Source organism: Triplophysa dalaica, chromosome 13 (assembly GCF_015846415.1).
Source record: "Triplophysa dalaica isolate WHDGS20190420 chromosome 13, ASM1584641v1, whole genome shotgun sequence".
NCBI lineage: Eukaryota > Metazoa > Chordata > Actinopteri > Cypriniformes > Nemacheilidae > Triplophysa > Triplophysa dalaica.
Genome location: NC_079554.1, coordinates 22046551 through 22074489, shown reverse-complemented (window position 1 = coordinate 22074489; position 27939 = coordinate 22046551). Strand labels below are relative to the sequence as shown.

The 27939-nt window shown below is 37.8% G+C and overlaps 1 protein-coding gene across 2 annotated transcripts in view; it reads right to left on the bottom strand.

Moving 5' to 3' along the window:
* The window catches only part of fut8b (fucosyltransferase 8b (alpha (1,6) fucosyltransferase)), a 38426-nt gene extending 10687 nt beyond the window's left edge, over nt 1–27739 (bottom strand). The window contains exons 1-5 of one of the 2 annotated variants that reach the window (XM_056764690.1): nt 27668–27730; nt 23957–24117; nt 6004–6458; nt 2176–2291; nt 227–392 (exon numbers count right to left, since the gene is read on the bottom strand). In XM_056764690.1, the coding sequence (XP_056620668.1) occupies nt 227–392; nt 2176–2291; nt 6004–6206 (485 nt within the window). In that variant the 5' untranslated portion in view covers nt 6207–6458; nt 23957–24117; nt 27668–27730. Of the gene's footprint in view, nt 1–226; nt 393–2175; nt 2292–6003; nt 6459–23956; nt 24118–27667 lie in introns of both variants that reach the window. The other variant, XM_056764691.1, reaches the window with a different exon arrangement.
* Between the last annotated feature and the right edge of the window lie 200 nt (nt 27740–27939).

Below are 27939 nucleotides of genomic sequence, written 5' to 3'. Positions count from 1 at the left end.
TCATCCAGAGTTTCAGATGAATATTCAATGTCTCTCCTTCGACAAGACACCAATGTTTGCAATCAAAAGCAACAGATCTCAATATGAACTCGAACACGTCTTCATTTAAATCTCTACTTTATAATTTGACCGTATGACAAAAATCGCCCCATTGGCATCTAGTATCCAAAGGAGAAAAGTCCAAGAGCTAAGATGACAGACAGGTGAGCAATAACACGTTTCTGACCTCTGTTGATGGCCGAGGTCCTGCAGCAGCACATCTCTGTGTGTCTGTCGCCCCGCCGGTGTGACGTGACTCATCTTCTGGATCTCGCTGCGAATAAAGTACCACAGCTCTCTCACTCCATTCTCCACCTTCCTCCTCAACTCCTCCTGGTCTCGACCGGGACCCACTGAGACAGAACATAACAGAAAGAGTTTTATTCAGCAATAAGGAACGTTGTAGGACGTTTATTTAAACACCAAGGACATCTGCTTGAGTTCATATTGGGATCCTCAATAATAATATTGTTTTCTGATTGCAGACGTGACAAATCTGAGCTCAGTTCACATTCTTTCTTATGGAAATGTCACATTCTTTCTGGGAATGTCACATATGAGGACGAAACCTTCATGTTATGCTGTCTTTAAAGAAAAAGCATGAATGAGAGTATCCCATGATGTCAGGTTGACATCTCACAAAGGTTGTGGATTTGCTTCTCCATCGATATTTGTGTAGAGGTGACCTGTGTGAGACGGACATTGTGTATCTCTCTTTTATATGTTTTGGATATGCATGAGGAGAGAGAGACTTCATAAGAGTGATTTAAATATCTCTGACCTCCATCACTTCAACCCGAGGTGATGCTGGTGATGTTATTTATGGCGCATCCTGCAGGATGGAAATATCAGTGACCCTGACCTGCACTTCAACTATGACTACACATATGCAAACACATGAATATAAGCAAACATCCAATCTACACACGGATACATGGGACCAGACAACTTCTGAACGGGTCTAAGACATCCCGACCCATACAGCCAAAAAGACAATTTTTATCGGACGTGAGCTCGCTTGACCCCCAGTTAACTTCTGGATTGTGTTTGGCTGGTGTGTAATAATGTTTTTGATTTATGTTATAACACGGCTCATTTGAATGCTTTATTCTGATTATTCTTTTATTCTGCTCAAAACTAATATCCCACTGTAACCCGGATGCTGCTAATCATTTTGAGAGGGGCAGTTTAATATTACACAAAAATGAATTATAAATATGTATTTTAATAGCATATATGATATTATATTTACAAATGATTAAACCAATTTGCCTGTTTGTGACGTTTGAACGACGTTTCCTACTTTAAAATCTAAACTAAACGGCTTTTCCTCACGGCAGGTCTGCATTCAGTAAAAATTAGCTAATAAAATATATCAAATTCACATTTTATAGCAAGTTTTTTTATCATGTGGCAAGTAGCCATTTAACAAGCAGTTGGCTGTTATCGAAAAATAACCTCAGTGTGATACAAGAACCACCACTTCGTGTCCCGATCACACCGTCGTGGCTTGTTAATGCGATAACAACCAGCTGCACGTAGATTTTCCATCACTTAATATTTACTTGTATGATTATTTTACTGTATAATAATTGTATAAATTAAACGCTTTGTTCGGTCCTGTATTTCGATCGCATTTAAATAAACAGTATGGTACACTGATATCTAGTGGTCGAGCTTGGTATCGCAGTCTAAATTCTAAATATTGGAGAGACAAGTTTAGCCAAGTAAGGGCAGGTTCACATTTCGCATCTATAATCGCGAGGGAAACGCAAGCCACGCCTCTCTCTCTCTTCAAATGACCCTCGGTTTGCGCACGGCACTCAGAAAAGGTAAACTTTTTCCATTTAGATGTGGCGCCGATGGGCCTAGACAAATGTCCACGCACCACCGCATTAACATCACCCTGTATATTAAGACGCGAAATATGAATCAGGCATAACAGTTCTTCTCAGTTTATTTTGATTGTTATCAGAAATGATTCAACAGGCAGTCTTTTGTTTATGAATGTGTACCGGAAGTTCAGTTGGGGTCACAAAAGTGGACATGCGCGGAAACGTTACATGAAACCATCTGTACACTGAATGAGATGAATAACCTCAAGAACCGCTGAAGAACATTATTTCCCGGTCTCACCTTCTCCCGACAGTCTCTGGAAACCGTGGATCTGCTGTTTGGCTCGGCTCAGCTGTTCTTCAAGAGATCGAAGTCTTCCTGAGGACACGGAGCCGTCCGACTGTCCTTCAGGAATTCTACACAACACACACAGACGCTTTGTCAGTCTAATCCTCTGTTTGCACAAAGCGTATCTGCTCATAATGTTTAGGAAGAGAGCCATCAGAACACAAAGGCTGTGTAAATAAACGGAGTCGTGAGGAAAACGACAGACTTCAAATGTTGATTCACAGGAACCGGTGAGGAACAAGATGAGCGGAATATTTAAAAGCAATGCTTATCCTCTTGTAAAGTATCATTTGACTCGTGAACTTCTTTCTTTTCAGATGGTTTAGAACACAACACAAATAACATCCTAATGAGCATTTGAGAAAATTCAGTCTGCTCATAATAGTATTCTGTTTCACAGCTCAATGTCTTCAGAATATTTCCATTTGTTTATGGCGGTAAACGCGATAGTATTCCTCAAAGTGTCACACCTCTGAACAATTTGCTTATTCATATTTCGTATAAATATGGTAATGATGTATTAATATTAATACACTGACTGCATGCATATGCATAGCTGTATATATTTTACGGGAGCAAAGATAAACGTGAAGAAATCAATAGAGCATGTTAGAAGAAGACAGAATATTAATTCATACACATTTGTGAATCAGAGGTGTGAAGGAAGCTCTCTGCAAAGCAGGTGTCCACTTTTTGCCTTTTGTTTCCGTCTCAGAAGATGTAATATTAATATTTACACTTTATATCGGCCGATATATCGATTATTGGCTTCCAGTGTTAAATAATTATGGGTTATCGGACAAATTTACATATCGGTGCATCCCTAATTTTGATTATAAATACAGCCCCGGAAAAAATTGAGACTCAAATCAACATTTCAAGATGTATTGTGCTCATTCCAGTCCGGTTTCTTTTGTATTTCAACCAAATTAAACCTCACGAGTGACAAAGTTAAGAATGACAGCATGATGAGACAAGTGGAAATCCAGATTATCACAATTTTTTACTTTTCCTGAATACATGTAGACAAATTAGGGGAGAGCAGGGACGAAAGTACCATTTTTCTAAACAAGTTTATTAATAAATCAGAAAGAGATTTATTGTTGCTGTGGTCTGTAACTCAGTGTGGTCTTGCAATACTAGGTGATTTGAATGTTGAATGACTTTTGTATAATTTCACTTTGAAGATTAGTTGCATATTGTTATGAAAGTAACACTCAGGTGGGTCAAAAGTAACACAACAATATAAAATAGATTTTTTTGTGTTACTCAGGTTTTTATTAATTTAACTGACAATGACCTTGTTAATATGTAATTGCAAACACTGTATAACTTTTATCTTTAAAAAAAAGATCTCTTAGTTTTTTACGTGTCTGTATATGTTTCATATATTCATCTTATTGTTTTGAAAGGTGTAATACAAACAAAGCTTAACTAACTTTCCAACAAATTAAATAAGAAACAAACTGACAAAATAAACAAACAAACTAATAAATAAACTGAGAAACAAACATTGCAGACCACAGTCAAGACATTTCATCCTTCAGAAGCACAGACACTTTTCAGGCTAAAATACAGATATCTGCAGTATAATGTATGAAAATGGACAAAATATGCAAATGGTAATTGCCTGAGGACTCTTAGATTTAAGTATAAATGAAACATGTTATTAGAGAGCAGCAAAGCTCTGTTCAATTCCATCTAACAAGTGCATGACACAAGCATCAAAGAGGCCAGAACTTCAGAACTGCTGACGGAGAGGAAAAAAAAACGTCTGATACACGAGGGAACGGCGGCCAAATGACATTACAGAGGACATGAATTACTGCCGCTGCCGCAGAAACCCACAGGCAAATTAGCAGACACAGATGAGTCAGATGATGCCTGAAGATCACACAGATATCAACCTAACACCTGCTGAAAAACTGCATTTAAACAACCCCCCCAAACCAGATGAGACTACATTGATACTTAAATGAAACACGAATGAGATCTTCATCAAATCTCCCGAACTACGAAAGAGATCTTAACCACACATAAATATTTTGAGTTCATTTGTCTGTGTTTTTGCCATTATACAAAAGGGTTGTTTTTTCCAGACACTATCTCACATCATTCAGCATTATGACACATTTGCACACAAATGATATTGACTGAGAGAAAACACATCTTCACCCTTCAGCCCGAGGCTGTAGACCTCTGCATCTGAATATGATGTCTGCAGAAACATTTATAAAAACACGAACGGCTCTCAGAAGCTATTGCAATTCTCTACAAAAACATTTTATTGCTTTGAGCAGCAACTGTGACGTTAATGTCTCTCTTTGATCAAGTTTGGCCGAACACACCATCACAGTATGTGCATATTGCTGGTGTCCTTCTGAAAACTCCTGTCTACATATTTTGTGATATTTCTTTTTTGTTATAAATCACTACTATTTGTCATCCTTTAAGTATGAAACTGAGTTTCCAACCACACTCTTAAAAATAATTCAGTGGCTTGAATATTACTTATATTAACTTATTGAAATCTTTTAAAAATAATTATTTAAGTGGGACATATTTTTTTATTATTAAAATCCAATCGTTTTTTTCTCAAAAATGTACAGATATTTCTAATTTTTTTATTTTAAATTATATTTTTTATATACACTTCATTTTTTTGTTAATTTTAATACAAATATTTGAGTTACTCAGATTTAGTTTTGAGTTTTTACATACATTAACACAATTTAAACAGTATATTTTATTGATTTCACAGCTGTAAAATGTACTCAAATATCTTTTAGTGTAAATTGTTTCACGTAAAATCACCTTAACCTTTTTTTAGAGTGAAACAAAGGTATAAATAAAATCCTTGACAACACCGCATTTAGTGATTTAAAATGAATTTTTTTTTTGCTTTTTGTTGTCCTTATGTTGACTCAATTGCTTCCATTGTTTACCCAACTTGTAAATCACGTTGGATAAAAGCGTCTGCTAAATGACTAAATGTAAATGTACATTGTTTTTTCCATTTCCTAAAAAACTTTGAATTTGGACATCCCATGTTTCAGAAGGACAGCGACGATTCCATTAAACAAACATTGGAAGGTTAAATACTTGAAAGAAGGGCTGTCACAATATCCAATCTTTACTACACAATTATTGCGCTCTAAAAAATTACTATCTCTATATTTATTTAAACGTTAATACAGATATATAAATGATGGCCTCAATGAAATAGATTTTATCGGTTATTTGGTCAATGAATCACACTTAAAATAAAAGTGTGTGAAGGCAGAGAGACAATTTGCAATGTGGTGTGAATAGTTTACGATATGAGTAGAATGAACATAATTGTCAATACAGGTCTATTGTGACAGCTCTACTCCAAAGCATTTAAATGTAAAGTTTGCTCAGAGACGCTTGCTCTTACAAACAGCATTAAATACGACAGGTTTATAATCAATACTCTTCCAGTTCTGCCAAGGACACGTCTGGATCTATCTGAGATCTGGAGATATTGTGGACCTCCAGGATTTCAGTGGATCAATGGAAGAGTCGGACAAAACACTCACAGTGTCTGATGTGTTTAAAACAAAAGACATCAATGAGATGAAGATCTGAAATAGAAAATGACATCGAACAACGACAAATGAGTCAAGTAAGTTGGTGTTGATGATGACAACATCTTGAGCCAATTATCAAATTTTTGACATCGAATCCAGGCTACACTCAGCACAGTCAAACTGCGTTTGTGCCATCGGAAGTTAACCAAAATGTAAATCATGCAGTTACCGTAGCGACTGAGCCATGCGCCGTAGGTCTTCGTTCTGTTGCTTCAATCTCTCCAGTTTGGTCAGGATCTTGGCCAGCTCGCGGCTGGAACGGGGCTCGCGGTCGCCCTCCTTCACCAGATGACCCCCGATATAAAAGAGCAACGTCCCCCAGGCCAAGAGAACCAGCGCTATCCAGCGCCATGAGCCCGGCCATTGACGCATGCTGCTGCCAGAGGCCAGTCACAACAGATGGCAGACGGGCATGCTGTCACAGCCAATCGGAGCACAGCTTCACGTGGACAATCCGTGTGGGTCGCGTTTATGTCGGTACGTCAACACACCACAGATTTTTATGCATGGCGACCGGTCAGGATGGAAGATCTTCCATTGTGTTTCTGGAGTTTGTTCATATCACTGCTGCATTGATTTGGGTTTCCCGGGTGTGAGGTTGGGTTCTCCGAATGCATTGCAGTTCTGTGGAGAGCGAGAGAGAGAGAGAAAGAGAGAGAGAGAGAGAGAGAGAGAGAGAGAAAGAGAGAGAGAGAGAGAGAGACAGACAGACAGAAAGGGAGAGATTGTGGGAGGGAGAGAGACAGAGAAATAGAGACAGACAGAGAGAGAGAGAGAGAGAGAGAGAGAAAGACAAGAGACAGAGTTAGAACACAGGAGCGCTGTTTCTTTGGGGAAGATCTCGGTTCATCCGCAGTCTGTCTCCCATCTCAACCCTTTTATTTTCCGTTTCAGACTGTGACAGCCGTATCCCCCCACACTCGTCCCGCAGACGTTGACATGCTTTGAGACTGACTGTCACACTGTCAAACTGAAGTGATGAGTGTCAAACAACACCCAAACACCGACATCATCACTTCCCCTCCAGAGCGCATGACGTGAGGGTAATGATGTGCATGTGTACGTCTGTGTACGTCTTCACCTGGCGTAACACTGATGTTATCTGAAAATATCTTCCTATGATACCTACGATGACTTCTGCTGTCTTCACAAGACAACAACACTTGTGCAGTGAAACATCTCTGGTGATCATGACAGGTTGTGACGTCTCTCTCGCTCTCAGTGTGACGGGGTGAAAAACAACAGTGATGATGATCGTTTTGTGATGCATCTTCATTAAACAGAGACAGACCATCAGTTTATATTAAGTGTGACAGTCTAAATTAAAAGAGAGAGAAAGAGAGGACTGTCGGAAGTACAGTAAAGTCCCTTTTCATGAGCACATCATACACAATCTGATTAGAATTGAGTCAGATCTAATTTAATTAGAGCAGATCATTTGTATCGGCTGACGGTATCATTCATTTACACATTGTCTTCATCGTATTACCACTAAATTCACTGGAGGAATTGAAGTAACTGCGTGAGTATATGAAGAGTTTGGTGTTCAAAAATCATATTTTATTATTGTGCCTTCCAACTATTAAACTACAGTTGTCTTCTTTTGATTTAAGCCAAAATAACTCTAAAAGTACAGCTTACTAACACAATAAAACCCAATTAAAAAATTATAACATAATAAAAAATATGATTTTTGAAAAGAAACATGGTGTCACCAAACTCTTATTTTTTATAATAGAAACTTTTCATATATTATAAAATAGTGAAATACATTTGATTTTATTAATACGTCTATTTATGAAATAAATATATAAATCAGTGGACCCACATTTTCCCACAGTCATCAAGCCCCGAGTCACTTCTTTAGGATATGTGACGTCATTGTTTGTTTAAAAAATAAAAAAAGTGTCTGATACTAAAATACGAACACAAATGTGTAACTAATATGACTCATAATGATAAATGAAAATGTCCTGATAATTCACTCACCTGTATGTTTATTTCTCCTGTCGAAAACACATCTAGGCTTTTGAGGAAAGCTTTCAATTATTCTTATAAATACAAAGAACTTAAATGGGGGCTATTGGTTAAGGTCCATATTTCAGTTTTTTCGTAGCTTCAAAAATCTCTACACGACACCAGTTGATAATTAAGGGTCTTGTCATTAGTTACCTTCAGGTCATTAGAGATCACTTCTGTCCCATCATGCTTTGTTTCTTTAGCAACACCTCCTCTGACCTTTCAGAGTCAAAGCTTCATCACTTTTATGACGCTGCGCAGCTGTCATTTACTTGTCAATCATTCACAAGTGCATTAACTTCTCAATGACCGCTGAATCGTGCGCATATGACCTCACCATAAACTATTAGGTCAATTTGATAAATCTTACAAAGCACGTCTTTGACTTGCCGTGTCAAAGAGTGTGTGCGGCTACAACTGGCCGGCAAACGGAAATAAAAATCTAGGACGGAAGTCCAGTGGGAAACATCGGACACACTTCATCAAAGCAGGACATAGTCACTGAGATCTGCCGGACCAGAGCCAGAACACATCAAACCAAGAACAAAACGTCCACAGAAGTAAAACTCTCACATGCTCCTCTGAAACACAAACTCAGATTCAGGGCTTGACCGAGACAAAAAAGGTAAGGTTATCCAAAGCCAAAATTGATTTCAATTTATCATCAATGCAAATGTTTTCAAAGCAAAAAGAAATCAGCACTGATCATTTTCCATTTGACCATTTTACAGAAAAGATCAAAATATGTAAGGCACAAGCAAAATCATATAATCAAATGCATACGTGTGCATTGTGCAAAACTATTACACAATTTTCACAAAACAATTTTTAAACCATAAACATAAGAAACGCGAGACTAATCTACTCATGTCCGTCATAAATAATGTCACTAATAATTTCAAAGCTTAATTTCGACAAATGGACCGGAGAGAAAGTTTGACATAGAAATTAGAAATGTTCATTACAAAAGAGCAAAAAACAACAATTTAGAATAATAAAATAAAAAAAAAATTGACATTGTTTATTTTGAGATATCATGATAAGATATTACATTTATCGCTGTCAAAAAAAGCACGATAATGTCATAATCGTGAAATCTATCGAAATGGTTAGAGAGAGAGAGTTCTGCCAATGGAAGTCCAAAACGCTGGAGCGTCACGTGATTCATGGAGCATTCAGATAGTTCCAGGAAGTAATGTTTTCTCTTTTAATGATTTCTTTCTTTTATTTTTTTATTCATTAAATGACTTTAAATGGGTAAGAAGTTAACCTCAGTTGGTCTGTTTAGTACGTTTTTTTCATTTTCTTTGTTGTTTTAAAAGCGAATGAGTAATCGTTTTAAATAACCGGGATCTCAATATTGGCCAAAATAATAGTGAATACGATTTTTGTCATAATCGAGCTAACCTAACTTCCGGGAACTATTGAACCTGTGAAAAAACTGATCCATTGGAGTCAACGGAGAAGACGCGACTCTCTCTCTCAACAGCTCTGGTTTGCCACTGTTGTGAACTTAAGGCTAAATTTAATTGTGTGTTGAATGGTTTACGATATTACGGTATGCGTTTATAAACACAATATCAATAATCTTGTTATTTGATATCACGGTTATTGATACCGCTACATTGTGACACCCCAACTGTGAGATGATGTTGTCAAGGCACATTTCTTTATTACCGAATCTATAAAATCTGCACATTTAGGGATTGACCTCTTCTCAAATAACTCAATTTCCCCTGAAGAACTGCTGTCTGTATTTTGAAAGACAATTTTTGCATTAAACACGTGGCATGATAAATTCAGATTCTCTTGATGTATATCCACAACGGCATTGAGAACATCACGCTCAATCAGACATTTCGTCTTCTCTCTTTATCGTCTCTCCTTTAATTCATCAGCCATGTCCAAACACAATGAACGAGAGGTTAAGCCCCACCTGCTGCGGCCAAACACGGCAAAAAATACACAAGGTCAAGGATACAGATAATTGATGTAAATCAATTCTGTGACAGTTTGTGTAGACCATAAACGTATATTGCAGAGACTGACAGATGTAATTTAATCAATTTAACGGTTACACACCACAATACAGATGAGACACTGCATTTACATTTCCAGAAGCGTTTATAGGTGTTAACCGATCAAAGCACTTGTGTGCTTGATATAAAACACACATGGATAGTGAAGGGCTGCCCGTGAAGAGTAATTTGACATGCTGTCTTTTATTAATTACCAGAAATGAACCGCAGGGAACAAACCCGACCTTTACAACCTCTGGTACATAAAGCGCAGCGGCGGCCACTGCATTACATGCGAGCGTGTGTCCGTCCTTCAGTGCTTCTCTGCAGTAATGTGTCGTGATGACAGGTGACCTTTAGAAGTCCACAGGCTGTTGTCACAGCGGGTCCCCGAGAGCACAGCATCAGAACAAAACCCCATCACTCATTGAGTTAAAACAACAGAGAGAGCGCAGGCACGGGTTCACACACTGCAGAAATGTGTTGACAAAACAGCATCAAACAGATAGTTTAAAAAATATCTGTCATCATTTGTTCACTCTTGTGTGTATGTGAGTCGTTCTTCAGCGGAACACAAAAGGAGATATTTTTAAAAAATGTCTCCGTGGTCTTGTACTGTCTTAGTACTGTTTTTTCTACAGATCTATGGTGTGTTTTCTGTAAAGCTGCTTTTCAAATTTGTTATAAAATGTGCTCATCTATGTAAACCCAATAAAACACTGACTGATGTACCCAACATTGTGTGAGTACCCAACATGTTCACAAACAACTTTGATATGATCAATGGAGACACATTTCCTGTGCACGTCACATGTGCTGCGTTTTACTGTATGTGATGTTGAAACCTCTGTGTTGCCTATCAATACAACATAACTCAGTGACCTTATGATAGAGAGAAAGAGAGAGAGAACCACGCAACAGAAACAAGGAGAAACAGGTCAAGAAGACAGACGTCATCCACAATAAGATGATTTACAGCATGTGTCTACTAAAAGATCATCCGTGTATCTGCTTCATGAACACATGAACCTGTCCCTCTCAGGGTCTGTAAAAACTGAATTCATTTATTACAGCATCACTGTACGTTTCTACCTTTTTTCAATCTATGTGAATTGTTCTCTGTGATTGTCTTGAAGTATTACATGAAAGAAAATTCATGTAATAGACTTCAAATATACAAGAGAATCCTGTATATTTAGGGCCGGATATTCACGATCTGCTCAAGGTCTAAAGCGCAGGACGCAAGTGCACTCAGGGCGTGTCCAAATCCACTTTGCTAGTTTAACGCAGGAAAACACGCGGCGCGCCCGGGCGCATGATCTAAGCAGGTTGTCCCAATTCTCTTAATGTGTAATGGGTGTTTTTCGGGCGTACAGTAAACCAATCAGAGTCTCATCTCTCATTAACTTTAAGAGCCAGTTGCGCACGTGTCATGGCGGATTCGCTATTTAAAAAGAGGAATTTGCAAGACTGGACGCATCTCCAGAGAGCGTGAGGTTAAAGCAACCATCTACAGGACCAGCCAGATTTTTATCTTTATGTACACAATAACCATCTTTTACATAGTATTCCATTTCTTTTTTATATTTGGCATGTTTGTGTGCTGCTGCGCTTCCCTCTGAGTAATAAGTAAAGTGAAAGCGCGTTGTGGAACCGCCCAGAGGCGCATTTTCTACTAACGCGCTCTTTAAAAAACACAAAAATATTGCGCCGGTGACTTTAGACCAGGTTTGAGTTGGTCTATGTCGCAGTCTATTTTCAGTTCGTCAAAATAACAACGCATCTGGATACACCTCTTTTTTAAAACACGCCCATGGGCACGCAAAGGCAATTGCTATTTAAACAACACGCCGCATGACTGGAAAAAGAGAACAGCGTCTCGCTGAAACTAGCAAAAACCCTTCTGCTGCGTCTTGCGCCGCATGTGCCGGGTGTATGATAGCGGCCAAAAACTAATCTCAAAGAGAGATTTATAATTCTACTAAACACAATGTTGAGTCTATAATCAAAATGACACGTGAATATGTGTGTTCAATCTAAAGGTAAGTAGGCCTATACAATGGAAAATAAATGGAATAGATTTTCCTTTGCGTGTTTAAAAACCTTCACATACAGAATTATTTCTCCTATATATATTATTTAAAAATATATATATTTCTAAATAATATTGCTCAAAATGAGGGAAAGTTTGACGGAGGATAAGAAGACTCAGTCTCAGTCAGTTATCCCTCATCTACACGCCAACGAGAGTCTTTTGTTTTTCCACTAAATGATGGTGACAAAAGGTGTCCTATTGGCTGAAAACAGAAACAATGTGTTGTCAGGACAGGCATCATTTGATGAAAAAACCAGCCTATCGTTCGCCTGTAGCTGAGGGATAACGGATGTTAAACATTATCATTAATAGTGTTGTCAAAATGGATATTAAACAATGCATTGATTCGATTCAGAAGACCATTGTTAAGACCTCAGAGCCGTGATAAGCCATTTTTGATCAATGGATGCACTTTTTGGAGCCTCAAAAAAATCAACACCCATTCACTCCCATTCAACCGCTTGAAAGTAAAAGGATCCGTGGTATTATAACTCCGACTGCATAATTCTTCAAGAAGAAAGTCATATTCACTTAAGATGCCTTGAGGCTGCACAAAACATGGGGAAATTGTGATTCATGGCTGAGGTGTTGCTTTAAAAACACTGTTCAGCAGCACAGAGCGGCCTAATAAAACTCATCTGTTGCTGAAATATGATTTAGACTTTCTCTGAAATAAGCCAACTCAACGTAAAAATGAAATTCTATAAGAATGACCCATAAAGTCCATTTCCTCCCCATGAGATTCATTTAATGAAAATAGGAAACGATGTTTGGTGCGGCCAAAACCTTATTGGAGTTTTCTGAAAGTAGACCCATAAGGGTCACATATAAAACCGGGGCCAGATTAGAAAATACTGCCAGCGCAGAACATTGAGAGTGTTGGAGCGGAAAGTGCTGGTTTTGCGGTTTTGTTTATAGGAGGTAAACTTTATAAACGTTATAAAACCCTCTTGTGAGGCTGTACGTTAGGACAAACACACACACACACACAGAGAAAAGTGTGGCAGAACTTGTAAACATATTGAGTTTCTGAAGTGCTCATGGTTTACAACTTCAATTTGAACCAATTCGGACAATTCACTCGGAAAATAATATCTATCCAGGATGTTTTTTCAGAGAATGAACACACGTTTGAGAGCATCCATCAGCATTGGTGTGACAGGTTTGATTGACAGCGTTGTCACAGCGCGCATCAGACATGCATCTCACACGCCGATGATTGACGATCGAAACACAACTCCACGCACACATAATGATGTTTACTTTCCATAAAAGTCTATTGTTTTTCTATACAGCCAGTTATAAATACTTTAACCAAACCCTGACCAACACATAAAAAACCTTGACATCAGGGAAATAAAATATGCTTCACGAGGAGAGAGAGAATGTGGCTTTCTGAATCGGTTGAAGTGTTGTGAAGTCTGCAAATGTCTGATTTCGCCTACACATGAATAAAGAAAAAACACCTCTGACTGAACACATCACATCTCCACTTACTGAACGCTGTCACCCACTCACGGTTCATACACACACACCTGAAACATGACAAATGGAGGAAAGACTCACGTCTGATTCAACAGAGACTGACCACATTCAATGATGGAAGTGTGCAGTGGACAAGAAGTGTGCAAAATAGATCCTGGTAAATAAAAAAAATTAAGGATAAAAGGAAATCCTGTGAAATTCAACCAATCAGATGACGGCTGCGAACGTACTGAAGTGTTTCCAGAAAAGTGTGCAGTATGCATCAGACGTTCAGCCAACGGATCGTGATGTCTGAGGCTAAGACTTACATATGCTTAACAAACAAAAAACATCACTTTTGATATTTTAAAATGACCATGGTTTTATTATAGAAGGAGATTTGTTTGATTTCACATCTCATTGCTTCGATTATCTACTATTATATGAAACATTTAGTGAAAAAGACAATAACGGTCATTTTAACAAAGTATTGGCGACATAAATGGTAATGTCATTTTGTGAGAGTTCCAATCAGGCGCTAAAAACAGTACCCATTAGAAGTTCTTTAAGGCAACAGAATCATGTGGGGTCCTAAAGGGGAACGATTTCGAAAGGGGACTTGTTTTGTCATGACATCGGAGACGTGCGTGGCCAGTTCTTAAACGGTCCGCCAGGAAACAACACATGTCGTGTTTACAACGGTTGCAGAAAGAATTCATCACGATCAACCAAATGCTTGATTCCATAAAAGTATGCAAAGTTCACGGCATAATCTTATAATCATCATTGTTGCTGTTAACCTTTGACACGCCCATGAATGCACACCGGTCTGTTACTGCGGGGACAGCGGCACGAAACGAAACGTGATTGGTTTGCATTACCCGTCAGTCATATGACCTCTTGGGCGGGCCTTGGCCAAAGAAACCTTTAGTTTGTAGGTCTGGCTAGGCGAGACCAGGTCTAAAGTAACACAAGAAAGTATGTTTATGTCAAGTATTCTTTAAAAAAAACTTTTCGGTGCTGCTCTTCCTAATGGTCAGAGAGGACACATGATCACAACTCGGTCATGTGAGACGTCTGTAATGTGTATGCTAAAGATTAGGACATCTGGAAAACATCTGCTATGTAAAAACATCAGCTAAAAAACTTAAAAAGAGCAGTTTTACATGCATTCTAAATCATAAACATCTACAGACATCTTATATTTGCAGATGCGCAAACTATGTATTGCAAATGTAAATGCAGACATCAAATAAACGTTAGCCAGATGGAGTGTGCTATCAGGGATGATGCTCCAAAGAGGTTGTAATGCTCAAACACAATGTGTGTAGCTATCGACACAATTCTCCCGCTGTAATTGTCTCGTTGGCAAAGGCGATGGCGTATCTAAGGTTACGCAGCACACAGAGCGCATACCGATGCCTCTCTTATCTGAGAGGACGGTGGAGCGGCTCGACGTGTTTCTGCTCAGGATTCAGAAAGAGAGAGAGAGAATGCCAACAAGACCCAGCAGCATCCACTTGATCCAACCTCACCTCTGATATCAGGAGACACCTATGAAATATGCAACGTCATACATATGCGTACACAAAATCAGTCTTTGATGGTGGACGGTGAAGAAGTAAGCATGTCCAACACACGCTTCATGCATTTCTGCATTTAGAAATGATTCGAGTGTCCTTCATAACACATGTACGCATCATATATAGCAGACATGCTTGTAATGAGCTACCTGAACACTAAGATCTGGTTTAACAGCAGACATTTAATCTAAAACCAAATGTTTCATGTTACAATCAATTCTCCCCCTACATCACATTACAGCAGTGAATCACAGGCTTTGATTCATCCAGACGTAATTTGCCATATTGTTAAACAGATTTATCCTGGTTTCTTAAGTAAAACCCTGTGGGTGTTCAATCTCCAAACTTTCTTATAAAAAAGCTTGGACTACCTGCCTCCAAAATCTCTCTCCCACACACCCATGTCTGACTCACCCAATGACTGGAATTACAGCACATCCTTCATCCAGAACATTGATAGAGAGAGAAAAACAGAAAGAGAGAGAGACAGAAAAACAAAAACCTTTATTAAAAACTTCTAAAACCTTTTATTATATTAAAACAAAAACTACCAAAGAAAATAATTTTGCAAAACCATATTTATACGTATGCATCACATCTTTCAAACATTAACGCATCATTATTTAAAATATATATGTATTCTAATTTAATTCTTGGGTTTTTCCAAAGGTTGAGTGGGTCACAATGTGAATTCTACGAAATAATCTAACTATACAATATATATATATATATATATATATATATATATTTCTTCTTAAGCATAGACATAAAATAAATGCTAATAATGCAGATGGTTGAGTGGTCTCAAAGGTTTCATCAGAATAAATATAGAAAGGCACTTTCTAGACGACACGTCAGCACCTTCAAGTCGTCTTACGGCTCATATAGCATCGAAGTTATAAGCATTTAGCTGCTTTCTCCTCATGCAAACATTTATCAGCATCCCAGCGATTGAAATAGTAGTTCCTATCAGCCAGTGTTGGGTTGTAATTAATAATTAGTACTAAGTAATTACTTGCTTTCCCTTGAAAAAGTAAAGTAAGGGATTACACTTATTTTTTCTGTAATTTACTTACAGTAAATACTCTGTTTAATATATGCGTGTGCAATGGTGTAATAGACATAAAAATTAAGTCTAACCGTGCTTTAATGTTTAATTCTCACATTTGAGCCGTTTCATGTCTATCCTTTATCACTTAAGTGATCAAGGTTGATGTAGGATATAGAAAGTTATTAGTCTTGACCAATTAAATACTTTTTGGAGAGAGTCATTTGTACAGTAATATAATTACACTATTGAATATGTCATTAGTAACTAGGTATTAATTACTTTTTCAGAGTAGCTTACCCAACACTGCTCTCAACCGAGGCTGAGAATAATGAAGAAGCACGGACTTCATGACGTCTTATATGGCACATCTTGAGTCAGGCTAGAAACAGCACATGGAATCACAGATTGTGGAGTTTTTATTAATAAAATGTGTTAAAGCAAATAGATGGTGATTTACACATGTGTGTGTGTGTGTGTGTGTTCGTCTCTGTGCATCTGTTTTCATTGACAGAAATAAAACAGATGTCATAAATTATTTTCTACAATTTCAGATATTCTATATTTGGCGAATGATGCATCTAGATTAGGTGTACTGTTTAAATGACCAAATCACAAATTTATTTCAGTTTCTGTGTGCATGACACGTGTACACCACACGTGATGCAAGCACAATGCAAATTAGATCCCATCAAATCCCATTCCTCAGTATGACATCATCATTACCTATAAGCCCCCACAACACATCACTCTCGAGGTACACATCACATGTCACTGCCAGGTGTCATACAGCGGAGCTTCTTGCAAACTTAGTGTTCTCATATTTACTCAGGAGAAATAAACACCAGCTCATGAGTACTGTGACATTTAAACACAGAACTTTATATTTTAGTGTACGGGTGTTGAGAAAAAGAATGTGGCTCCGGAAAAACATTTATCAGTTGACACATAAACCTTTTAAAGTTAACCCTCAAAGTGACATTAAAACAGACAGGCCAAAACATTGCGAAAACTACATTTTGGCGTAAAAAACCTCTGGCAACATTAATAAATAACAATCTAACAGTGCATAAAAGTGCACAATATGTCTATTTAATGTGGAAACATCAGGCTGGAGTCTCATGTACTCTTACTGTAGGTGAAATAAATGTGCTGAGCTATTGAAACTCATGAGAGGATCTGAAGAGTATAATGGAGTTTATTGAACTGAGAATGTGAATGTAAATGTGCTGTCACGTGAGAATAGGATTTTATACTTCTCTCTTTCAGCCTGATAAAGTGTTTGTTATCCACAAGAGCAGTGTGCAGATCTGAAGTGTGTGAGAAGAGACTGTTGAACATCAACGCTGGAGAAACAATCTTCACCTATGAGCCCCTTTGATAAGACCGGACGTTTTATGAGTGAGCACAAAAATGTACACAAAACACACGTGCACATGAACACGCACACCAAACACACCTAAGAATGTTTAAATACCCGACATTCATGACATGTCAAAGAACTGAACACAGAAGCACACATATCAAAAACACGCACGCACGCACATCACACACACATACAACTATTAGACTCAAGTAAAACAAACAAAGGTTAGATCTGAGCTGACTGAGTTTAAACAAATGTACAACATGTGTTACAGTATTAAATACGATCTCACTGTGTGCTTGTTCAATATAATCCACCTGGTGTTGAAGTGTAACACAGAAGTGAGCTCAGTATGGACAACACTGACATCTGAAGCTTCACTTCTCAACACTTGTTTGGAATGACACTTTATGACAACCTTACGCAAGCCAAAACAGGATAAATTGACCAAAAAACAACAGAAGAAAGCAAGCATACGTGAGAGGAGAATGAGGGACATTACATTACATTTACATTTAGGCATTTGGCAGACACTTTTATCCAAAGCGACTTACATTGCTTTATCATATACATTTATACATAGGTATTTGCAATCCCCTGGGTTCAACCCCCAACATCACAATGCTTTCCACTGAGCTACAGGAAAGCTAGGGACCGACCCAACACAGCAGAGAGAAAAAACATTACATCCGGCCCAAGAAAATAAATGAATCAAGAAAACCACAGAGAACCCTGAGAAGAGATTAATGCTGAGAGAAAGAGAGAGTCCGCTGCTTAATCTCAAGAGAACAGAATGTGTGGAGATGCCCCAGACTTCAGGGAGTTTGAACAGCAGATTGAGAATCATCAGATGTGTTTTGGGGTTTCGAGTCTCGTACAGTATGAAAGCAGCTGAAAGATCAGACCATCATCATTACTGAGAAACTCCTGAGACTTCACACATCACACACACAAGCATCTGTGCCTTCATTTTCACATCTCACAGAATTACATAAGAGAAACCAAAAGATCACAGACACTTGGAAGCAGGCTTTTTTAACTCGGGCAAACAAGCAACGCAATGGCAACCACCCTAAACAAGCTGATACCACGGAGGTGAGTTTCAACAAAGATATTAATATTATTAACAAGATGTGCCACTACCGTTGCAATGAATAGAGAGGAATGCAACGCTCAATATGGTCGCTCTAGCGAAGAGGTGTTGCAAACATGGCCGCCTAGATACATAACTTTCGTAAACGGACCTGTATCACACGGCGAACAGCTCACATCCTCTAAACAATGAACAAAAACTACATACACATCTATGTGAGACTCTCATGATGAATGTCCCAGTGATTCAACTTCAGGTTGGTATCCATGTAACGGCTGCAAATGATAGTTGAGAGAGAGTCAAAAACAACAACGCTAAACACAGGACAAATGAACCGTCGTGGTTTTCTTTAGCATGGTACTTTGGTCATACTGCGGTATTCTTTAAAGTACTCCGAGATATCCAGCAGAAAATTAACAAGCATCTGATAGAACAAGAGGTTAAAGGGAGGATCAGTATCTCATGAGGTTATTTATGATCTTCTGATCCAAGACAATAAGGAGTCATGGTTTTAAAGCATCTGAGATCACAAACATCAGAGATTCAGAAAATCCAGACCGAGTGTAAACAGACACTCGAACAAACCCTTAACATCTAAGAATTACATTTTTAGTCTTCTCGGCCCAGACAATATCAGCAGATTGTCTGACTCGTCTTCTAACTTCTAACATCATTTTTTTATTTACTCCTCAAAGTGATTCAGTTAGAGTTTCACAAAGCAAACACACTGAAACTGAGCTTTAAAACCATTCGCAAAGTTTCTCTGACACAAGAAAAAAACGAAGCACCAAAGTTTTCAAACGACACAGAATTTCAATGCCGCAAATCTGGATCATCTTAAAGTACAAACCTCAAACCAGCACAGCCATAGCGGGATCTCACACTGGTTTATAAATGACAAAAACTCACAGTAAACCCAGATAAATTGGCAATACTCAAAATTTTGAGTTTTAGAGGTTCTTGGTTTAAGCAGAACCTACAAATTTTGATTACTGTTAAGTTAAAGTTCTTACCAAATCTTAGTTAGACTTAAATATTTAATTGATCCTTTTATGAGGAAGTAGTAAGTAAGTAAGTAGAACTTTTTTCTACAAAAATTAAGTTTACATTACTTAATCTGTTTGATTATTTTGAACATGTGGGTTTACAGTTCTGCTTTAACAAGCATAAGGTGTTAAATTGGTTACCTGCTAACTGCCGCAGCCCTTTTTGAGCCTACACATGAAAACACATGTTGGAACTAAAATGGCGGTAACTCATGAATTCTTTGGAATACAGACTTAAGGTTGGTCTCGTTTTAAAAAAGAAAAGTAGCTGATTATTGCAAAAAAATTAAAGGTATGTTGTTAAGTTTCTTTAAAAAACAATGTTTTTGTTTTAAAAAAGTTTTTCTTTGATTAAAAAATAAATTAAAGGACAACAAAAATCTAAGCACACTCTATACAAAAATAATCAATTACTCTCCCTATATAAATTATCTTAAAAAATCTGTATTCTACAGTCTTAGACCTTTCAATGATATGTTGTTTGTCATGATTCGATTAGAAATTACATGCACAATATTGATGCAAACTTAGGTGTCCCGTATACGGAACGGGTGACAGACAACAGGCTACGACGGTTCTACCTGGGGGGGTAAGCTGGTCTTAAAGCTACAGTGAAATGTGGCCTGCTAAACTGGCTAAAAACAGGTTAAAAAACAGCTTAAACTAGCCAACTATCTTAGTCTGTTCCAAACTAATTTTTTTCAGCAGGGCTGCCATGTTGTCTATGATTATGTAGTCAAACGCCTCACTTGTAGGGTATCGTGATCGTATTTGAAATGGTAATGAGGTCTATTGATGATGACCTCACAGACATCAGAAATTGCTTTCATTGGTCGGTCGATCGATCACTTTATATTAGTCTCACATCTAACATGTTGGTAAGCTACAACCTCAATCCTATGATATACACAGCATGCACAGACACGAGGTGAAACTGTAAACCGTTCTTTTTTGGGGCATGGATGACAATCTAATAAAACTGGATTTTTTACACTTGAAAAAGTAACCACATTACAACCTCATAGCAACCAAGTTAGCCTATTAGAAAGCCAGAAACAGTGCTGAACTGTCTTACGATTTACTACAACAGTCAGTGTGCCCTTAAAGTTCATGTAAAACCAGACACTGAATCCAATTTCATTGCTTTCATGTGACTCAAATGTCTTCATAATAACAGTTTTAAACAATCTTGTAAAGATAACATGCTCCGGGTTGTTTCCATAGACTTCACGTAAAATGAGTTTAGTATTGTTCACACAAACGCTCATCTCCACCAAATTACACCTTTTCCTTAAATGCAGTTTAATGAGTTTGGGTTCTGTACATGTTCTCTCCATGAAATTCAGACTAAACTATGAAATATTCCTGCACCAGCTAAAATGAAATATAGTTCAAACAATACATTTCCAACAATTCCCATCCACACCATCACAACAGTGTGATTTATTATTGCATCTCTCTCCTCAGGCGGGCATGACCTCACACTTGAAACCCGCTGCGCTGAGCTGACAGCGATGACCCTGGCGGCCCCTGCGCTGTCAGGACGACTGAATGAGCCTTATTAGAGACTGTTAGTGCTCAATGTCATGTGCGTACTGCTTCACAGAGAGAGAGAGAGAGAGAGAGAGAGAGAGAGAGAGAGTGAGAGAGATTGAGAGTGAGAGAGAGAGAGAAAGAGTTCAATCAGTGCTTCACCACAGACTTTAACAAGGAGTTTCCAGAGGTCACCTATCCGCTCAGCCTTACAGTTTTCCACTAGGATGTTCCTCAAGTCATACAGCATATTAGCAGGCACTGATTTAAATTCTTTCAGAGGGTAAATTCTTCTGCTTTATTCAGGCCTGAAATACTCATTATCAGCCTACGGCCGAAAATCAACATTTCCCAGTCCAATTGGAATCTCTGTCTACTTTAGTTTCTATAGATACATGTTCACATGCCTCCTAATATTCCTATAAATATCTTTACATTTGTTATATTAATATATGTGCTCTTCGATATCTGTTACTATAGATACACGTCCACATTTCTACTTTTGTTGCAATAGATATACTATAAGTCCACACATCTACTTTTGTACCTATAGATATTAAGGATTTAGCAGATAATCGATATCTGTCATTTTCAAGATAAAGCCATTTAATTTTGAAATGCGCTATTTGGCTCTGATGCAGCCACGGATTTAGTGAGAGTAGTCGGAACACGTCACTCGTTTGTTGCGTAGAGTAATGCCCGCCCACTGCCCCTCACATTTACATTTAGTCATTTGGCAGACGCTTTTATCCAAAGCGACTTACAGTGCACTTATTACAGGGACAATCCCCCTGGAGCAACATGGAGTAAAGTGTCTTGCTCAAGGAAACACTGGTGGTGGCTGCTGGGATCAAACCAGCAACCTTTTGATTTACCAGTTCAGTGGTTTAACCCACTAGACCACCATCTCCACATTTGTTGGGACTAAGTCACGAGTCCAGCCAATCAACGCGGGAGGCTGAGGAACAGAAAGTTTTTTTCACTCTCACACCGAAAGCACTTACAAACAGGAGCTACTTCGGGTTCATGCTCTCTGAGGTAAGGATACCAATCAACTGCACTGAAGATGCAAAACACTTCAATATAATTAGTGCCTGAATTTCGGAGCAGCTTTGCGGGTTTCCTGCATGTTCCGCAGAATTTACACATTATTATCATGTAGATATAATTCACATCCATAGTATAACAATGATTTTGCTCTGTAAGCGAGCAGCACACTGCACACACGTTTCTTGTAATTGATCGAGCTGGCATTTTGCATGTCATTTTAAGTTACGCCATTTCAAAAATACAAGCCATTTTAAAGCATAAAGAACTTGAATCGTCGGTCTTCATTCAGAGAGCTCTCTTGAGCGCACACACACATAGACTCCGCATCTCAAGCTGCTCGTGAATAATGTTAGATCAAGTTATTTTTTGCAACTTATTTATAAACATTAATGTTCAGAGACACACATGGATGTGATTAAATGCCTGTCTTGTCGACAATACACTCAAGGAATAGGCTAATATACTAACTAAGTGTGCCTAAAATATGCTTTTAATGTTATAGCTTCATGAAAACATTTGCAGCCTTTTCAACAATATACACAATAAAGCTATAAAGGCAATTAAAATATTAACACTCATTATATAAATTCAAATTGTGCTAGTTAATCCAATGATGAGCAAAATGATTTATTGAATAGTTCTAGTATTGTATGCAATGTTTAAGTCATCAGAACATATTATTTTCCATAAATAAATATCATTTATTCCATTCAATTAATTTTCTTTAGTTAGTGGTTTTTACAATGCATTTTTCTTTCCAAGCAGCTTTACATGAGAAAAGACAAAAAAAACACAGAAAGAGGCAGAATACAGTGCAGTGCAATAAATAAAGCAATGGTGGTTTACAAAATGTTCACAGAATTCTGCTGGCTGCTCCCTTCTTTCTTTTGTTATTATTAATATAAGTGTTATGATTAAGATTTCTCAGTCAGAATTAAAAATGTTTCAAATGTTTCAGAGCCTGTGTTCTTAATTTTTATATAAATTTACTTTTTACACCATATATATATATATATATATCGGTTCAAAATATCGGTTATCGGTCTAATTCACATGGAAATAATCGGTATCGGCACTGAAAAACGCATATCGGCCGACCTCTACTGTATATCCACATGTCTACTTTTGCACCAATAGATATATAGACCCACATGCTTACTTTCTACATACAGGTATATATTCACACGCATACATTTGTAGTACCCATAGATATAAAGAACAGCATAATTTTGCACCTATAGATATTTAGACCCATATGCTTACTTTCTACCTATAGATATATACCCACAAGCCTACTTTTGTACCTATATATATATATACCCACATGCTTAATTTCTACCTATAGATATGAACCCACACGCCTACTTTTGTTTCTATAGATATATAGACATGCATGCTTACTTTCTACCTATAGATATATACCCACAAGCCTACTTTTGTACCTATAGATAAATATACCCATATGCTTACTTTCTAAATATAGATACGAACCCACAAGCCTACTATTCTACCTATTGATATATAGACCACATGCTTACTTTCTACCTATATATATATTTACCCACAAGCCTACTTTTGTACCTATAGATATATAGACCCACATGCTTACTTTCTACCTGTAGATATATAACCACAAGCCTATTTTGTACCTATTGATATATATACCCACACGCCTACATATATATTAAAAGCTACAATTCAAAATAAAATTTAAAGTTAAATGCTAAACTAAATATAAACAAAATTCCGTATGCATTCTTCCTGGACATGAAACCCCCCCAAAAATTGATAGGTTTTGTCTACTTACGCTGAGTAAACGATGACAGATGTATGAAACACACACACACATGGATAATGATGACATTGATGGATGGCGTTTTTCATCTAAGTCGTATTTTATCTTAAGGACCTCCACTGTATCAATTCATCAGCACAGGTTGAATCATCTCTTGCTCGTCCAGCCCTTCACTGGAACAAAAATGAAACAGAATGGTGAACTTCATTTATCTGGTGTTATAAGACAATCTCAAACCCTGCAGTCAAAAGAACTCAATCAGGAGAGAGTTCATAGAGCCACCTGGAGCCGTTTACAGGCTCTTCACATCTCTTCGTTGGTCAGTCAAGATTTATTCAATAACTCATAGCATCTCAAAGAGAATGAGCGACACTGCCATATAGAACGGACCATGAGGACAGACGCCCGGTTGGAAAACTAGACACATCAGCACTGTGAAACGCACAACAACACACTAACACAGTACTAAAACATGCCATTTCATTACACTAGACAGCAACTTTTATTTGCTCACAGTGAAGGTGCTTTCTCTATAAACGTCATCTCCACCTGCAATTACACGCAGATGTTGTAAATATCACTAAGTTGCCAAGAAAACTGTCACAGAGAGAACATGAATAAACCCCAAACACAATCAACAAACCGTTCTCGGAGATATATAACACAACGGTCTATACATTAAAACATGAATCTCCCTACCGAGACCACATATACTATCTTAAAATGTTTAGCTACAGTGGCAAATTCTAACTGGGATAAATTGGAGGGGTTAAAGGCTGTGTCTCTGGGTAATAAATGAAATAAATCTTCTCGTCTGCGTGGCACTGAGTTTATAAAAAGGGGTCAAGCGACATTTCTTCACTGGTTAGAAGAGAAATTTGTCCAGGAATAGCGTGTGACATTCGTCGGCTCTATATTTATTAAGCTCATCTTAACACTAAAATCACAAGGATCCAAACAGCAAATCTACTGCCCCATCGAACCCCAGCTGTGATTGGAGGCACCACACGTCAATCAAACATCTCTTCGTCTAAACGAGCGATTCTAGCCTAAAATACGATGTTCATTTTTTGTGGTTAAAATGTCTCTGTGGGATATTATTTGGATAAACAAGCCACTTACTAATCAACACAGAACATAGAAACTGTACAGAACAATAATCCAAGAAAAACATGAAGATCTTTCTTTGGTCTTTTGGTGAATTATGAGTTTAATTGGGTTAATCATGTTAAAGTCCCAGCAAAATTAAAAATGTCAATTCTTTTTTTATGAAATATTGCAATTCAGCGTTTATAGTAAATAGCTTATCAATGTGGGTCATTTTCTTTTTTCAAATTCATGTACCCTCATAATCTGAAATCTGAAAATGCACTTCCACCAAGAAATGACTAACTATCTCAAATGACGTAAATTAGACGGCTTTGCGGAAGCATCAGATAACTCCTCCCTTTTGACTGTCGTTCTCCTGTCTGAGATTTCTGAGACTGTCGGAGATTTCAAAATCAGTGCAAGAACAGTTTTGACATATCCAATCAATTCACATTCAAAAACACAAGCCAAGCCCACTCATTTTCTACTTTGAAATCCCTTTTTATTCAGAAATGTGTCAGAATAAGGTAGTAAAAACGATCGCAACTTCTGGTTCGAGGGGACTTTAGCTCCTTGTCAGGCTCTTCAGAACTCTTGAAAGCTTTGCTATATTAAGCATGACCGTATGAAATGCTTCTTTGTGTGGTTCCACATAAGAAAAACTGAGACTAAAAACTATTAAACATTAAAGTCACTCTTGAAAAATATATGACTGACACTGCATCACATGACAAAATTACACACAACATTACAAAATAATTGCCAGCTAACATAATACAAAAAATCACTTGCATTTATATTTTCATTTATAACGTCTTGACATTCAAACATTTGTAAACAGACATACAGACAGACAGATGGGAGGTTCTCCTGTTGGTGAGACAGCGTCAGCATGAATCTAAAGCGGGCGCTGCCGTGCATTAAAACAAGAAAGCACTTTATTCTGCAGATTCAGCACGTTATAGATGAAGAGAAATCGATCTGATGTCACAGACGCCATGTGAATTTACTTCAATAATATACGAAATTGATAAGCATGACAACCTGAGCTCCTAACCTCCCATCTGCAGAGTAAACACCAGCAGACATTCTCCTTTAACATCAAAGAACAGAAGTCAGCCGAGCTTCAATAAGCGGAGTTCTCTGACCTTCACTCTCTGCTAATATGAGCACTTATAAGATTCCACATCACACACAAAAACAATCATGTTCATGTGAACTTACACGACACAAAAGGTAAGAAACAGAGATACAGTGTTACTGGCTCGTTTACGAAAAACCCTGTCATACTGCTGTGGCTTAATTCGTAAAACAAAAGTAGTATTATCGATAAAACAAAGAGCGAAACCTCAGATTCACTGCAAGATTCCAAACAAGTTTGCAAGGAGTAGTTACAGTAAATATAAAAAAATAAAACATTGAAGGTGACTAAGAAAGTTCCTCTACTGGAGAACACATCTCATATCTCTTAATTTATGAGGTTTTATTAATTTGTTCGTTTGTTGTCAGAAAATTGCCAGAGATCTTAAAGGGATCCATTTTTTTTCACCCAAAAATGACAATTCTGTCACCATTTACTCATTATGTCATTTCATACCTGTTTAAATGACTTTGTTCCGATAAACACAGAGAAAGATATTTGGAAGAATGTTAGTCATTTTCAGTTCCAGTTCAGAATATTGCTAACATTCTTACGATCTTTCTCTATGTTCATTGGAGCAAAGAAATTTATACAGCCTGAGGGTGAATAAATGATGACAGATTTTTTATTTTTGGGTGAACTATCCCTTTAATTTTGTGTTTCAACAGGTGCAACCAACAGGTGTCAACAGCTGATCGGCTTATTTAACTTAAAAAGTGAAACATGCAATAATTTGTCATTACAACAGCAAACAGATTTCTGTTTAATATAGACACTTACATTTTTTTTCAAGTAAGCCAAATATGTGAATAAAATCACGCAGAGTCAAGAGTTATTTAACGTTCCTGAATACATCTAATGAGAGAGAGAGAGAGAGAGAGAGAGAGAGAGAGAGAATGAGTAATGAATCAACACACTGATCTGAGTGCGCATGCGCATGACAAATTTCAGCGCGATCTGCTCTAATGTGACAGAATAAAAAAAAAACCTGTTAACTTCCATCTAAAATATGTGACAGAAATTTAGTTGATCACAAACACAAATGCTTTTGATTACAAAAGATTATTTCACGAAACTTCAGCATCTGACCACAATCATTGACTCTCAGCATCAGCATCATAGAGGAACGCGCACAGACCTTCTGACTGTAAACAAGCATCATGTGCACATCACTAATAACACAGCTTTACCTCAGCACCTGCACAGATTAATCGTCACATATATCACGTTACTTACACGACCCGCCGCAACAGGCTGCTGGAGACATGTGCAATGCCCCGACATCCATCCAGTGAACTCCCTATATAGACAGAACACTCGCGCACTCGATTATGTTGCCCGAACACGCACCTGTGACTATGACCAACAATACTGCTGATCCCGAACTGCCTGTCATACGTGCAGATTTGCTGCTGACTAGGAAATGTCACGTTGACGCCCAAAATGCTGCCCAGCATGAGCAAAAGCGCGTTACACAGACAAAAAACACGTACCTGAAACACAGCTGTGCTCTTGTGAGGAAGATGCGTTCAGTGAGAGGAGGGAGGATGGCCGAAGTGTGTGTGTGAGAGAGAGAGAGAGAGAGAGAGAGAGAGAGAGAGAGAGAGAAATGAGTAATGAAATCAACGTACTCATCTGAGCTGCATACAGTGCGCATGCGCATGACAACTTTTCATGTGACAATATAATATATACCTCATGATCTTCCATCTAAAATATGTGACGGTAATTCAGTTGATCTCAAACACAATTGTATTTGTCTTGA